Below are 12571 nucleotides of genomic sequence, written 5' to 3' on the forward strand. Positions count from 1 at the left end.
GCCACCTTCCTCTAACCACTTCCTGCCGTCTCCTCTTCGTGGTTTCTGCCAGTAGTTACTTCCTTTAATTGGTCACATAATTTGTGTGATGCAAAAAGTTGCTTCCATTGTAGTTTTGCAAAATAAGCCAGAACGTGTTGTGTCCATTAAGTGACTTTATTGTTGTAATTTATTTTGTTTTTCTGTCCTACGGTCAGTGGAAACGCAGATCTGACAACTCAGCCGCCTTTTTTTTTAAAAAACAGGAAACGGCTTCAGATCTCACTGGAGCGTTGAAGAGGATCAGCTCCAGAGACTCGGCACAAAAACCTCCCAAACTGAGTGCAGTAAAAGGCTGAGAGTTGCGTGCGCCGGTCCAGAACACACACACAGCCACACCTGAGCCGCCTTCAATAGGCGTTATTCAGCAGCCTGACAGCCGGGACAATGGCGCCGACCGCGGCCGTCCGCTGAGGAGGAACCGACCTGCCTGAACACATCGGGCCGCCGAGGCTTTCCGTGCCGCCGTGACTTCAGGTGATATCCGGTTTCTGAGTGGATACACTCCCTTTGTCTTCACTTGCAGCTGTTTTGTAACAGGTTTGAGGTGAAATAACAAGTTGGCGAAACGCATCCGGCACGCCTGGACTCCGGCTGACGGCGCTCAGACGGATTCCTTCAGACAGGATGAGGGAATGTTATTGCAGCATCTTTCAGCCAAACGTTTACATGTCATCGTCTTTTGTGCGCCAACTAATTCCAGCTCAGCTTTGCAGATGAAACGGTTCCGACTGCAGTGCAGGAAGCGCCACGTATCTAAACCCCAACATCCCATAAACATGAAGCAAAAACTGTTTTTCAGTAAGCCATTTAAAAAGTTTTCAGAAATAAAAAGCTCTTAGGGCCACAAATCCAGTTTAAAAGTCACTCAACAATTCAAACAATTAAATTTACCAATATTTATCATCGATTAATACTTCTAGTGTCAAATTGGTCATAATTGGTCTCAGAAATCATATTTACTGATTATTTTTAAATTTTTCATGATGGCCACCATGTGGTTGTTGTGAATTTGTCTGGTGTTACTTCATACCCTCCAAACTTTGAACCATAGAAATCACATGTTCCCTTTTCCTGGTGCACATTTTTAGAAATGGCTGCTTTGGTTATAATAGAGATTAAATGTTTGCACTAAGACCAACATTAGTTATTGCCAGTGGTGGGCACAGCTAACTAAAAAATTAGCTTCACTAACTCTAGTTTGCTAAACAAGAATATTAGCTCCACAAACGCTAAATCTCTGAAAATAAAATGCTAGTGGAAACAAATGCTAAACTGCTAAACGCCTAAAAAAAAAAGTTAGCAGAAGCTAATGCTAAACTACTCGACATAAAAATATTCAGCTAACAATAAGCACATACAAAAAAATTAGCTGAAGCTAACACTAAGCTGCTAAACAAACAAAAAATATCAGAATCGAAGCACATTAAAAATTAGCAGAAGCTAACACTACACCACTATTTTATTAGCGGCTAACGCTAAACATAAAAACATATTTTGAAAATGCTAATGCTAGACTGATCCGCACATAAAATAATCAGCAGAAGCTAATGCTAACCGGCTCAGTCTGCGTTCATCTTCATTTCCTGATGGATGAGTCTGTTTAGTTTGCAGAATATTTAAAGTGGCCATATTTAGCCATTTCACTCAGAGACGCTGAACTCGTTTACCAATTTATTTCATTTACAGTTTGACAGTAAAGAGCCGTTTGTCTCTCATTGCATGCTGGGTTTAAGCTGCATCACCAGTCGTATCCAACCAGAAGCCTTAAGGAGGAGGGAACCCCAGGAAGGACGCAGAGTGGCTGAAGGAGGACGAAGCTTTGAACTGAGGCGACTTCCAGGCTGAACTCTGACCGTACGACTCCGGAGTGGACGGAGAAAAACGGCTGGAAAACAACAGAAATGATCCTGTTACTCTGAATTTACAACAAAATCCTCATTTTTCAGAAGCACGAAGAATTAATACCAGATGCAAGATGTAACATCCTTCAGAAAAATATCAGTTGATCTGCTAAAATGTCTTATAAGGCTCAACAAGCGGTTTTAAATAGTAAGACCTTAAACATAAGGATAGATTTTGTATCCATCTGAAGTGATAATTGTGGAGATGAGAGTGAAGCGTTTCACCTGACGGTGGCTGAGTGGGCAGAGTGGGAGGTCAGTGGGTTCTGGCTGTAGGACCAGTGGGTGGCGGGTCCTGAACAAAACCAGACAAATCCACAGTTCATGAATAAAAAACAACAGATGAAGGTTCTTCAGTCCACTGAAACATCGACCCCATGAAGGAGCAGATGGTGTTAATTTACTGATTTATAGTTAGAAATTAATATTAATGTTTTTAGGAAGAGAACCTAAAAATCCCTCCACTAATTTTCCACTGAATTTTGGAGAAGTGCTAACTCAGCAGTGTTCTGTGGTTGTGTTGGATTTGACCCAGAACATGTTGAGCTGTTCGGGTCTGAAACCGACTCACCTGGTCGTCCCTCTGGCAGCGCCTTCATCACCGACAGTCTGGGCGCAGAAACGGGCTGAAGCAGAGTCACAGAATCGTTACCTCAGCCTCACTTCCTGCTTCCTTCATGTAAACTTCAGGGCAAGATTCACCCTAAGGCAGGGCTGTCCAAACAGCGGCCCGGGGCCATTTGTGGACCTCGGACTGATCCTGTGCGGCCCCCAACCGCAATTCAAAACTGGTGCAAATTTGGCCCCAGCTGCAGATTTGTGATCAGGGTAAAAATGTTTTACATTTTTTAATGCAGGAAAATGTAAAGTACAATAGAAAGTATTCATGGTTTTATAATCAAATTTGAACAAAACTTAAAACTAAAGTTTATCCAGAGACTTTTACTGAAAATCCAACTTTGCTGCAACAAAATCAGCTTTTATTGTCTCTGAAACTCTGATAAATAGCAAATGTTTGGAAACAAAGTGACACAAATCCTGTTTTTATCGCTGAAAATAAATGTATTCAGTGAAGCCCAGAAGAAACTGAAAACCAGATGTTTTTCTTTTAATGTTTTCAGAAAACATGAAAAATCTGCTGCAGCGTCTCCTGGCCAAAAGTAGTAAATTTAGAAATTTTGAGCTTTTTCTCATAAACTTTCCAGGGAAAATAAGGAAATATGCTGAAAAAAAATGTCAAATTTTAAATTAATATCAGAAATTTTCTAGAAAAAACATTGAAATGCCAGAGTTTTCAACTGTTTCAAATGTTTCTTTTGAAAATGTAAAAGTTTTCTATAAAATTTCTGAGATGAATCATTTTTTGATGGAAATCTGCTCCTTGTCTTCTATGACGGTCCTGATCCGCTATCATAAAAATCCCTTTTAAGTTTTGGATCTACAGAAAATATCAGGATCATTTATTTGCTCTATTCTAGGTGTTTTTTTCTGGCCTGCTATTGGTTTTGAGTTTACAATTTTTTCCCACATGCCATAAAGTTTGGACACCCTGCCCTCAGAGATGGGCTTTAACAGTGAAGTAAAGTAAAGACACCCACTTTCCTGAACAGACTCCTTTCTTCCAGCTCCAGGCTTTGGCTGCTGCCACACAGGAAGGCACACTTCATTAGTTCAGCTGCTGAACGCCACGCCGCTGTCATCACCGCTTCCTTTAACCACAAGCTTTCAGCAAAAGCAACATTTATTCTGCCCAAACTGAGAAACCCTGAAACTCAAAGCTGGATCAGTGGAGCGAAGCAGAACGCTGTTCACGCTGAAAGCTACAGCCTTTTGTTTCACATGTGTAGAAATTATTCTTATTCTACTGACACTAATTAAACACCAGTTATAATTTATCAGACATGAAACATGAGGTTTTATATCAAACATGGAGACAAAAACACTCACATGTTGGTGGCTGAAGCGTGACGCGGGAGGAACACGGGAGACTCGTATGGAATCTGAAGCACTAAATACAAATAGAAAATAACAATAAGACAGAAAATAGAAAACTTCTGAGGAAGATTAAAATCAGAGGTTTTGAGAATTAAAGCGTAAATAATTCAAACTAAAGATTTAAAGTTTACGTCTGTCATGTCATGGTTCCCAAAAGTTCCCTATTTAGAAAAATGCTAAAGTTAAGATGCTAATGTTAGCTTAATATATGAGCTAGCACTAGCATGTTGCCTAACACTGACCTTATCAATTCAGTTTAAGTTTAGCTTATACATCAAATTTGGATAAAATGCTAAGTTTAGCTATAAAGCTAACATTAGCAATGAGGGCTATCACTAGCATGTTGACCCAAAGTCTGTTGTATGGAAATAATAATGTAAAAGCTAAAATCCTAATCTTAGCCCATATGCTAACAGTAGCATCATTATGCTGGTGCATGCTAACATTGAGCCGCGTTAAGAGAGTCGGATTAATAAATAATGAAGATGTGGAGAATAACAACTATGTTTGGGTTTTCTTCATCAGCTCCTCATTTATATCCGTTTATGTCTTGCCATATTTTGTTCAGTATTTATTGTTTCTTTCTGCATTTGGCTCGTTTTCAAACCCCAACAGGCCAATTAAAGTGCAAAACTATTCACACACCTTAAACTTCAGTGAATATTATTTTATTTTGGTTATTTTGATCATTTTCAGGTGAAAATAAATTTGGTTTCTCTTACAAAGTGTTGAAAAGACGTGAGCTGAGTTTTCCTCCTCTGAGCAGTTCTGCCCGGTCGGTAATGGATAAAATGATTAAAACTATTTATGCTGTTTTTTTTAATTTTGTTCAAACTGGCTGCACATTCACTCATCTTTAAATGACCAAATGACATCAGAATCTGATGATAACTTTATGCAGAACATCTTAATCCTGGTACATTTATAGTCTCATAACTGACAGTAAATAACATGGAATATCTTCTGTTTTTCTTTTACGACGTTGAGTCATTAAACATTTTAATGTATTTTAGTGTTTGGGTGTAGCAAAGTTCACCTGATTTGTTTCCATGCGGGGTGTGAGGACTGCTGCCGATTTGAGACGGAGCTTTTAAACTGCAGAAAAAACAAAATATTCATTTATTAAACCGCAAAATTATTGATTTGAATCCAACAATAAAAGGCAGTTTAGATTGACACTTTCCACTGCAAAATGTAGTGTATACTTTAAAAACCATCGAAAACTTTAAAACTATAATTATATTTTTCTTTTATTTGCAGCTTAAAGTATTTCTGTATAATCCAGTTTTGGTTGTTGCCTGTTGACTGAAACAGTTCAGGCATTAGTGAGTCAGGAGCGCCACCTAGTGGAGAGTGAAGCGTATTTCACTGCATTTATGTTTATCTGTTTATCTGCTCCACAAGTTTTCATCAAATACATAGCAAATATAACAGAAATAATAAAAACATCTTGGGAATATTCAGGTGTAAAAGTAGAAAAATAACAGATGAAAGAAGGAGGATTAATAAAAATAAGAAAACTGAACATTAAGAAGAAATTTCCAGTATACAGAAAATAAAATAAATACTGCAGAGTTATTAAAAACAAACCCAGCTTCACAGAGATGTCTAACTAAGTTGGATAGTTTTCTAGATTCTTATTGTAGGAGACGAGTTTAAAAAATGAAACAGTATGTCTGAATATCTGCATAAAAACTGTTTTTAACATGAGTGTGTAAATGTTTAGCAGGATTTGTGGCTCCAGCAGATCAGGAGAATTTTCACTTTCAATCAAGACAAAAATCTTCTTACAGTAAATATGATCAGATTAAAAGACAAAGTAATTATCTTTTTAAATTCTGAAAATCAGGAATCTTGCACCTAATCTGATTTTCATTCATTTATGAAACTTTGCTTATTTTTTGTTGCTGAGAATATAATCTTTTTTTAATGAGGCAAACCTACCAAATTCTTTTCAAGTTTCACATCTGCAATGATTTACACACTTCTTTCTTACTTTCAACAAACCTATTTGTTGCTAAAAACATAAATAAAGTAAAGTATAATTTTGGGCCATTTTAACTTTAAAATTGACGGTAATGTTGATAATCTGAGTAATAACTATGGATTAAACGAGCCGGCTGACCTGTGGTGCTGGAGAGACTTTTCCAGCTTAGCAATGTAAGCCCTCTGATCATTCAGCTTCCTTTAAAAACAAAACAGGAAATGAAACATCTGAAAACTGCAATGTGGTGCATGAAGCTGCAGTTTTTACTCACTTCCCCATCTGCTGCATTTCTTGCTTTATAGTGACCAACATGTCTTCTAGTTTATGGTTCTGTAAACGCAGCAAAACGGCAGAATTATCGGTTTTTGATCATCACATGAAAAAATAAAGTCTGTAAATGTTTAAAGCTGGTGGGAAGAGCCTAAAAACAAATGCACACCACACTTTTCAGAAATTAAACAGTGGGTTATTTACAGTACCTAACAACTATCTGTTGGCTGTAAAGTGACAAAGTCTCTCACCTTTTGCTTGTAGTAATTGAGCAACCTCTTCTGATGTCGGGCCTGAAACGCCACAACCTGGAAGGAAACAACGTGAAATCTGCAAGAATAACCTAAAATAATTTCATTAAACACTTCTGGGGACAGTTATCACAGGATAGTTTGTAATAAATGTGGAACTGTGCAAACTTTGCTGATCTCTGTCAGATGTCTGGTTGCCATAACGCCGATGTCAGAAAACAAAGCCTTCACGTCTGAGCTGCTCTGAAAACATGAACACATGAAACCTGAAGGTGAAAACAGCAGAAACCCGAATCCATGTGGGAATAAAATGTTCTTACTTTGTCAGAAAGAGGAGAAACCTGGCACTGGCTGCTGCATATCAAACACCGGCCATGGCTGCCTGGAAGAGAGCCGCCCAACATTTCTGACACCGCAACGTTTTCATTCTGCGCCATCAGGAAAAAACCCAACCTAACATGAAGAGTCCTGATATTTACTGTAGATCCAACACTGGAAGGAGTTTTATCAGGGCCTTTGTAGACAGAAAAAGGAGTAAATTTCCACCAAAAAGTTCTTAAAAAATTTCTAAAAGTTTTCAACATTTCTGAAATTCAGAAATGTCCAAGTTTTTTTTTTTTATAGAAAATGTCTGATTGATATCAGTCTAAAAAAATTATTTTTTTCCCTAGAAAATTTCCAGTTTTTTAAAATTCTTCTAAAACATTCAGGGGTTTTTTTGGCAGAAATGTCCTACTTTTCTTACAATGGCTTTAATATGCCGCAGAAGATTCTAGTCTTCAGTGTCTTTTGGGTTTGATTGTGTAAATTTATTTTCAGAAATAATTTGTGTCACTTTGTTTCCACATGTTTGCTATATTTAGCCAAGTTTCAGAGACAATAACAGCTGATTTTGTTGCAGCAAAGTTGTTTTTTCAGTAAAAGTCTGTGGATAAACTTGGTTTTATCTTTTGTTAAAAGTTTCTTATAAAACCATGAATACTTTCCGCTGTACTTTACTTTCTCCTGTGTAGGAAAATTGTGTTGATAACAGTTTTTACCCTGACTACAAATTAAAAGTCTCCATCTGCATCTACAGGCCAAATTTGTATCAGTTTGATTTGTAGTTGGGGGCCGCACAGAATCAGTCCAACGGCCACAAATGGCCCCCGAGCCGCACTTTGGACACCCCTGCGTTAAGATAAAGTGATGCTGAGAAAGACACGCAGAGAACCAAAATGAATAGTTTGGGTTTATCAGAGTGAATAAAGCAGAAGCTCCATCAGTGATTCCTGTTTTTAGACGTTTCATGAAAAAAGCTGAAATATTTCTTCTCCTAAATAAATAAATGCTGTTCGATAAGATTTGTTTAGTAAGGAAAAGACAAAAACAAAGAACAGATCTCAATAGAAAATGTGTTTCTGCAGTTCCGCTGTGTGACCAGCAGATGTCGCTGTCCGCTCAGACTTTACTGAATCATTTAGGCTTCTTAGTAAAAGTTTAGGGACAAAATAATACCATAAAAACCCAAACTTTGATTTGCTGTGGATTTTCTCCAGTTTATAAAGATAAAATGATGCATATATATTTAAGATCTTTGGTAGAGAGAACTACGCCGTCTGTAGAAAAACCAAGCCTCATTCAGGATTTCTCAAACTGTGGTTCCCGGACCACTGGTGGTCCGCATGGAAACGACTGTTTATTTGCTACAGTTAGCTTACCAAAGGATTGCGTTTAAAAACAATAATGAATAAGAGGCTGAAGACCAGCTAACTCACAAGAAAAGCTGAAGATACGGTGGAAAGAAAACAGCCAGGATTACTGATGATCGGAGGAATTCATGTCTGCAGGAATATGTTTCAGTTTCAGGGGAAACACTGAAATCTCATTAGTTTACAATGCTATTGTGATACACAGCATTTTAAAAAACTGGATGATAAAGTCTTCAGTCTGGTGCTTTGGTCTCTACTAAACCTTTTTTGAAAAATAATCTTGTTTATAGAGACTAAATTCATTATGTTTGTTGTTTTGTTTATTTATTTTGAATATTTAAAATGTCTTCCAGTTACAGTGTTAAATGTTAACATTTAAAGTTTATTGTTCTTTGAGAATGTGTTTTTGCATTATTATGGAATTACTATTGTAAAACTTAAACATGGTCTAAAAGCAACAATATTATTGTTTATAAATTGTTTATCGTCCAACCTGTTATTATGACAGCCATTTTCATTAGGATAAACAAAGAAGACAACAATAATAAGTGTGTTAAGAGACGAATATTTTTATTTAAAGTTGTATATATTAAGATGTTGTGTTATTGTGGAGGTCTGTGTGTCTTTGTTAAATGGCTGGAAAAGTTTGAAAACACTGTTAAAGATGGATATGTGAACCATTTTAACTGATTCCCCCTAAAATAGTCTGGAAAAGTGTTTTAAGATTCATTGATCTGCTTCACCATGATGCATCCACCACCATGTTTCACACTAGGTAACTGTTCTGAGGTCCGAAAACTTCAATTTAACTCATCTAAACTTGTGATTTGACTCTGTGACCAAACTGCCTAATTGTCTTCATCTTAATCCAGCCAGAATTACAGTATGTACATCAACTGCTGACATCAATCATTAAAAGCCTGAAAGGGGATGCAAACTTTTGACCAGACTGGCAGGGTCATGAAAAGCAAAATGTAAGTACTGAAGGTGTTTTCTACCTTTCTGATAGCAGACACTACAGATGACATGGCCGCAGGACGTCACTGCCAGTTTGCGCTCAGGACTTGGGCAAAGAAAGCAGGAATTGCAGCAGACCCAGTAGGACATTTGAAGACCTGATATTGAATAAAATTAATGAAAAATCATTTTAGTTGTTATTGCTTTTATTTGTTGTCGCACTTATTGTTTCATGCTACGTTAATGAGAGCGGAACATTTAAAAATAATCAGCTAATGTTCAGATTGTTTCTAGGTGAAGCTAAATGCTAAGTTAGCATAACGCTGGCTAACATAACAACATAATACAACAAAAATAGTTATCAGTAAATATATTTAAGACTAGTTACCAGCCAGATGTTTATCAGTTTGTGAAATAAAAACCCTACTGGATCCTTCAGTTTAACTGTTCCATCCTTCCTGTTTTAACTTTCATTCAACAGGAAGTTCCTCGTCGTCTTCTTCTTCTTCTTCTGCAGTGAAGCTAATTAGCATCGTTAGCATAATTAGGAAGTCCGTTAGTAGCTAGCTCATTAAAACTGTTACCATTCTTATCGGAAAACGCTTTTATCCCCACCTTTGGGTGAGTAGCTAAGTAATATTAGATAAAATGTGTTCAATTAGCGTGTATTTTATATTTATCAGGTATTTCGCTGTTAAATGTTTTAAATTTGGTCTCGGTGTAAATTAGATGCATTAGCTCACCGTTAGCCGCAGCAGCGTGGATTCAACTAGAAGGCTATGTGGCTATTTAAAGGACTATTGCAGTTCTGTTCAGACGTTTGCATGCAACCAACACGAATCGAATGTGTTTCGTTTATTTTTTACCATATTATTAGAAATTCTGGGTTTTTAACTTCTAATTATTTGTTTTTGAACAGTTCTTTTTCATAACGGTATGATCTGCTGATACACTGCAAGGCATTTGCAGAACGAGTTTGAATTACTACTGGCATTTCACTTTATCAGCGATTCCTGGTGAGGTAAGCAAACCTCGCTGGCAAGCATGGTAGTGGCTGCATTATGCTGTGTGTTTCTTTTCCTACAAGTGATGCTTGTTCTTTGGACAAAGTGTGTTTAATACTAAAGTCGGAGGACAACTTCTTAATTCACTAACCTTTACTCATATCAAGTATGAGATGGTGAAATTAAGAAAGGAACCTTTTTTAATCACAGCAACGCTAAACTAGGGGTGTCCAAAGTGCGGCCCAGGGGCCATTTGTGGCCCCCAACTTCAGTTAGAAATGATTCAAATTTGGCCTGTAGATGCAGACGAAGACTTTTAATTTGTAATGAAGGTAAAAATTGTTACCAACATAACTTTCTTACACAGAAGAATTCTGTGTAACAGAAAGTATTCGTGTTTTTACAACCAAGTTTATCCAGAGACTTTTAGTGAAAAACCAACGTTGCTGCAGCAAAATCAGCTTTTATCCTTTCTGTAACTTGGCTAAATATAACAAATGCTTGGAAACAAAGTGACACAAATCCTGTTTTTATCACTGAAAATGAATTTATTTAGTTGAGCCCAAAAGAAACTGAAAACTAGATGGTTTTCTTCCAGTACAGCAAACATGCAGAATCTGCTACAGCGTATTAGGACCAGTGGAGAAAAAAAAGTAGTAAACTTCTGCCTAAAAATCTCAGAAACTTTGCAGAAAAAAATAAAAATTTTAGATCAATAGCAGAAATCTGTTTACTATTCTTTTTGGTAATTTCTGAATTTCAAATGTCCAGATATTTCTTTTGAAAATGTCAAAGTTTTCTGGAAAATTTCTGAGATTAATCACAAAATTTCAGAGTTTTTATCAGAAATTTACTCTTTTTTCTATCTGCAAAGGCCCCAATAAACTGTTGTAAAACTCCCTTTAATTTTGGGATCTGTGATAAACATCAGGATACTTCATTTACTCGATTGTCTGTTGATTTTTTATCCTGCGGTTACTTTTGAGTTTACAATTTTGGCCCAAATGGCAAAAAGTTTATACACCTGTGTATTTTATATTCAAAAGTCCTGTGAAATGAAGCATTTAAAAAAAAAAGAGAGAAACATTTAATTTGTTAAACCTTCCTTTATTTTTCAGGCTTTCTTTTATTACCCGTGCAGAGTTGTGAATCAGGTCAGATATCATGTTTAATTATTGTTTCCCAGTCCTGACACGATGTTTGTGGCGTACAGATCGGGGAGACGGTGACATCAGACCAGTTTCTTGGCGATGAAAAAGTCTTGGAGTCGTTTGATCTGCCAGAAACCAACAGAGAGCAGGATGCCGGTTTGGATCACCGCCCACCACAACACCTTGCTGTTGGTTTCCTCACTGATCTGACGGAAAATCTCCTCTTTTTCCTGAACCAAGACAAAGACCCAGACGTCCAGATCAGTTTAGGTGTTTCCTTGTCATTCCTGGTGAATGTGAGGTAGATGTACCCGGTTGTACTCCTGCTGCCTGGTGATGTACGTCATCTGGCTGGTCAGGTGTTGCAGATTGCTCTCCAGAATCTGCAGGTTGTCTTTGGTCCGGTCCATGTTGGGATCTACCCAGTGCTCTCCCATCTGAACGTCTAAATGCAGCTTCTGTGGAACAAAGTGGTGAAAACCCCCAGAGTGCATTGCTCTTCTGTTCGGTTTGTGATTATTGTCTGTGTTTCTCCGCAGGTCTCACCAGCCTTTCTCCAGCGAACACAGAGAACCTGGTGGAGTTGGTTTGGAAGCATAGGTGGTGCTGGCCGGAGGCGTGAGCTGTGAAGGTGAATTTACCAAATACTCCGTAGCGTTTGGACAACTGAACCTGAAGGGGGAAGAAAATAAACGTAAATCAGGGGTGTCCAAACTTTTTGCCATGTGGGCCAAAATTGTAGATTCAAAAGTAATCACAGTCCAAAACACCCAGCCTGAAATCAAGCAAATAAGGAGTACTAATAATAATGAGATTCACTAAATTTAAACCAAAAACTCTGACATTTTGTGATTCATCTCATAAATTTTTTAGAAAAATTTTCAACATTTCAAATTTAAAAATTTTGAAGGTTTTTTGTAGGATATTTCTGAGATCATTTTAAAAATGTCTGATTTTTTTTGCCAGAAATTTACTAAGTTTTTTTCTCCACTGGTCCTAATACGCTGTAGCAGATCCTGCATGTTTGCTGTATTAGTAGAAAAACATCTGGTTTTCAGTTTCTTTTGGGCTCAACTGAATACATTTATGTTCAGTGATAAAAACAGGATTTGTGTCACTTTGTTTCCAAACGTTTACTATATTTATCAAAGTTTCAGGAAAGATAAAAGCTGATTTTGTTGCAGCAACGTTGGTTTCTCAGTAAAAGTCTCTGAATTAACGTGGTTAAAACTTTGCTATAAAACCATGAACACTTTCTGCTGTTCTTTACATTTTCCTGTGCAAATAAATATGTTGGTAACAATTTTTGCCCTGATTACAAA

At 37.2% G+C, this 12571-nt stretch overlaps 2 protein-coding genes and 2 long non-coding RNA genes across 13 annotated transcripts in view; 2 read left to right on the plus strand and 2 right to left on the minus strand.

Annotated features, from left to right (window-relative positions):
- LOC114139697 (uncharacterized) lies at window positions 1-1990 on the plus strand. Its single transcript, XR_003594488.1, has 2 exons — window positions 1-516; window positions 1729-1990. It is a non-coding gene; the product is annotated as an uncharacterized LOC114139697 (long non-coding RNA).
- rnf212 (ring finger protein 212) lies at window positions 1701-9976 on the minus strand. 9 transcript variants are annotated; one of them, XM_028009748.1, is made up of 13 exons: window positions 9838-9976; window positions 9136-9252; window positions 6767-6828; window positions 6615-6689; window positions 6447-6503; window positions 6197-6255; window positions 6064-6123; window positions 4975-5033; window positions 3891-3951; window positions 3542-3689; window positions 2515-2569; window positions 2169-2238; window positions 1701-1927 (listed from the first exon to the last, which is right to left on the minus strand). In XM_028009748.1, the coding sequence occupies exons 2-13, from the start codon at window positions 9242-9244 to the stop codon at window positions 1807-1809; spliced, it is 936 nt and encodes a 311-aa protein (XP_027865549.1). In that variant the 5' UTR covers window positions 9245-9252; window positions 9838-9976; the 3' UTR covers window positions 1701-1806. The 9 variants fall into 9 exon arrangements, with proteins under 9 accessions (XP_027865549.1, XP_027865552.1, XP_027865554.1 ...); XM_028009751.1 differs by having other exon boundaries at window positions 6767-6874; XM_028009753.1 differs by lacking the exon at window positions 9838-9976 and adding an exon at window positions 9483-9609 and having other exon boundaries at window positions 3542-3581.
- LOC114139696 (uncharacterized) overlaps window positions 9616-12571 on the plus strand; it is a 27699-nt gene continuing 24743 nt past the window's right edge. For both annotated transcript variants that reach the window (XR_003594487.1, XR_003594486.1), the window contains exons 1-4: window positions 9616-9715; window positions 10014-10115; window positions 11312-11405; window positions 11789-11880. This is a non-coding gene — a long non-coding RNA (uncharacterized LOC114139696). The remainder of the gene's footprint in view (window positions 9716-10013; window positions 10116-11311; window positions 11406-11788; window positions 11881-12571) is intronic.
- Window positions 11179-12571, minus strand: part of LOC114139695 (transmembrane emp24 domain-containing protein 11) — a 2914-nt gene continuing 1521 nt past the window's right edge. The window contains exons 3-5 of the mRNA XM_028009757.1: window positions 11796-11921; window positions 11561-11707; window positions 11179-11479 (exon numbers count right to left, since the gene is read on the minus strand). Of these exons, the coding sequence (XP_027865558.1) occupies window positions 11330-11479; window positions 11561-11707; window positions 11796-11921 (423 nt within the window). The 3' untranslated portion in view covers window positions 11179-11329. The remainder of the gene's footprint in view (window positions 11480-11560; window positions 11708-11795; window positions 11922-12571) is intronic.

This window comes from Xiphophorus couchianus, chromosome 23 (genome assembly GCF_001444195.1).
Source record: "Xiphophorus couchianus chromosome 23, X_couchianus-1.0, whole genome shotgun sequence".
In the NCBI taxonomy this organism is placed as follows: Eukaryota; Metazoa; Chordata; class Actinopteri; order Cyprinodontiformes; family Poeciliidae; genus Xiphophorus; species Xiphophorus couchianus.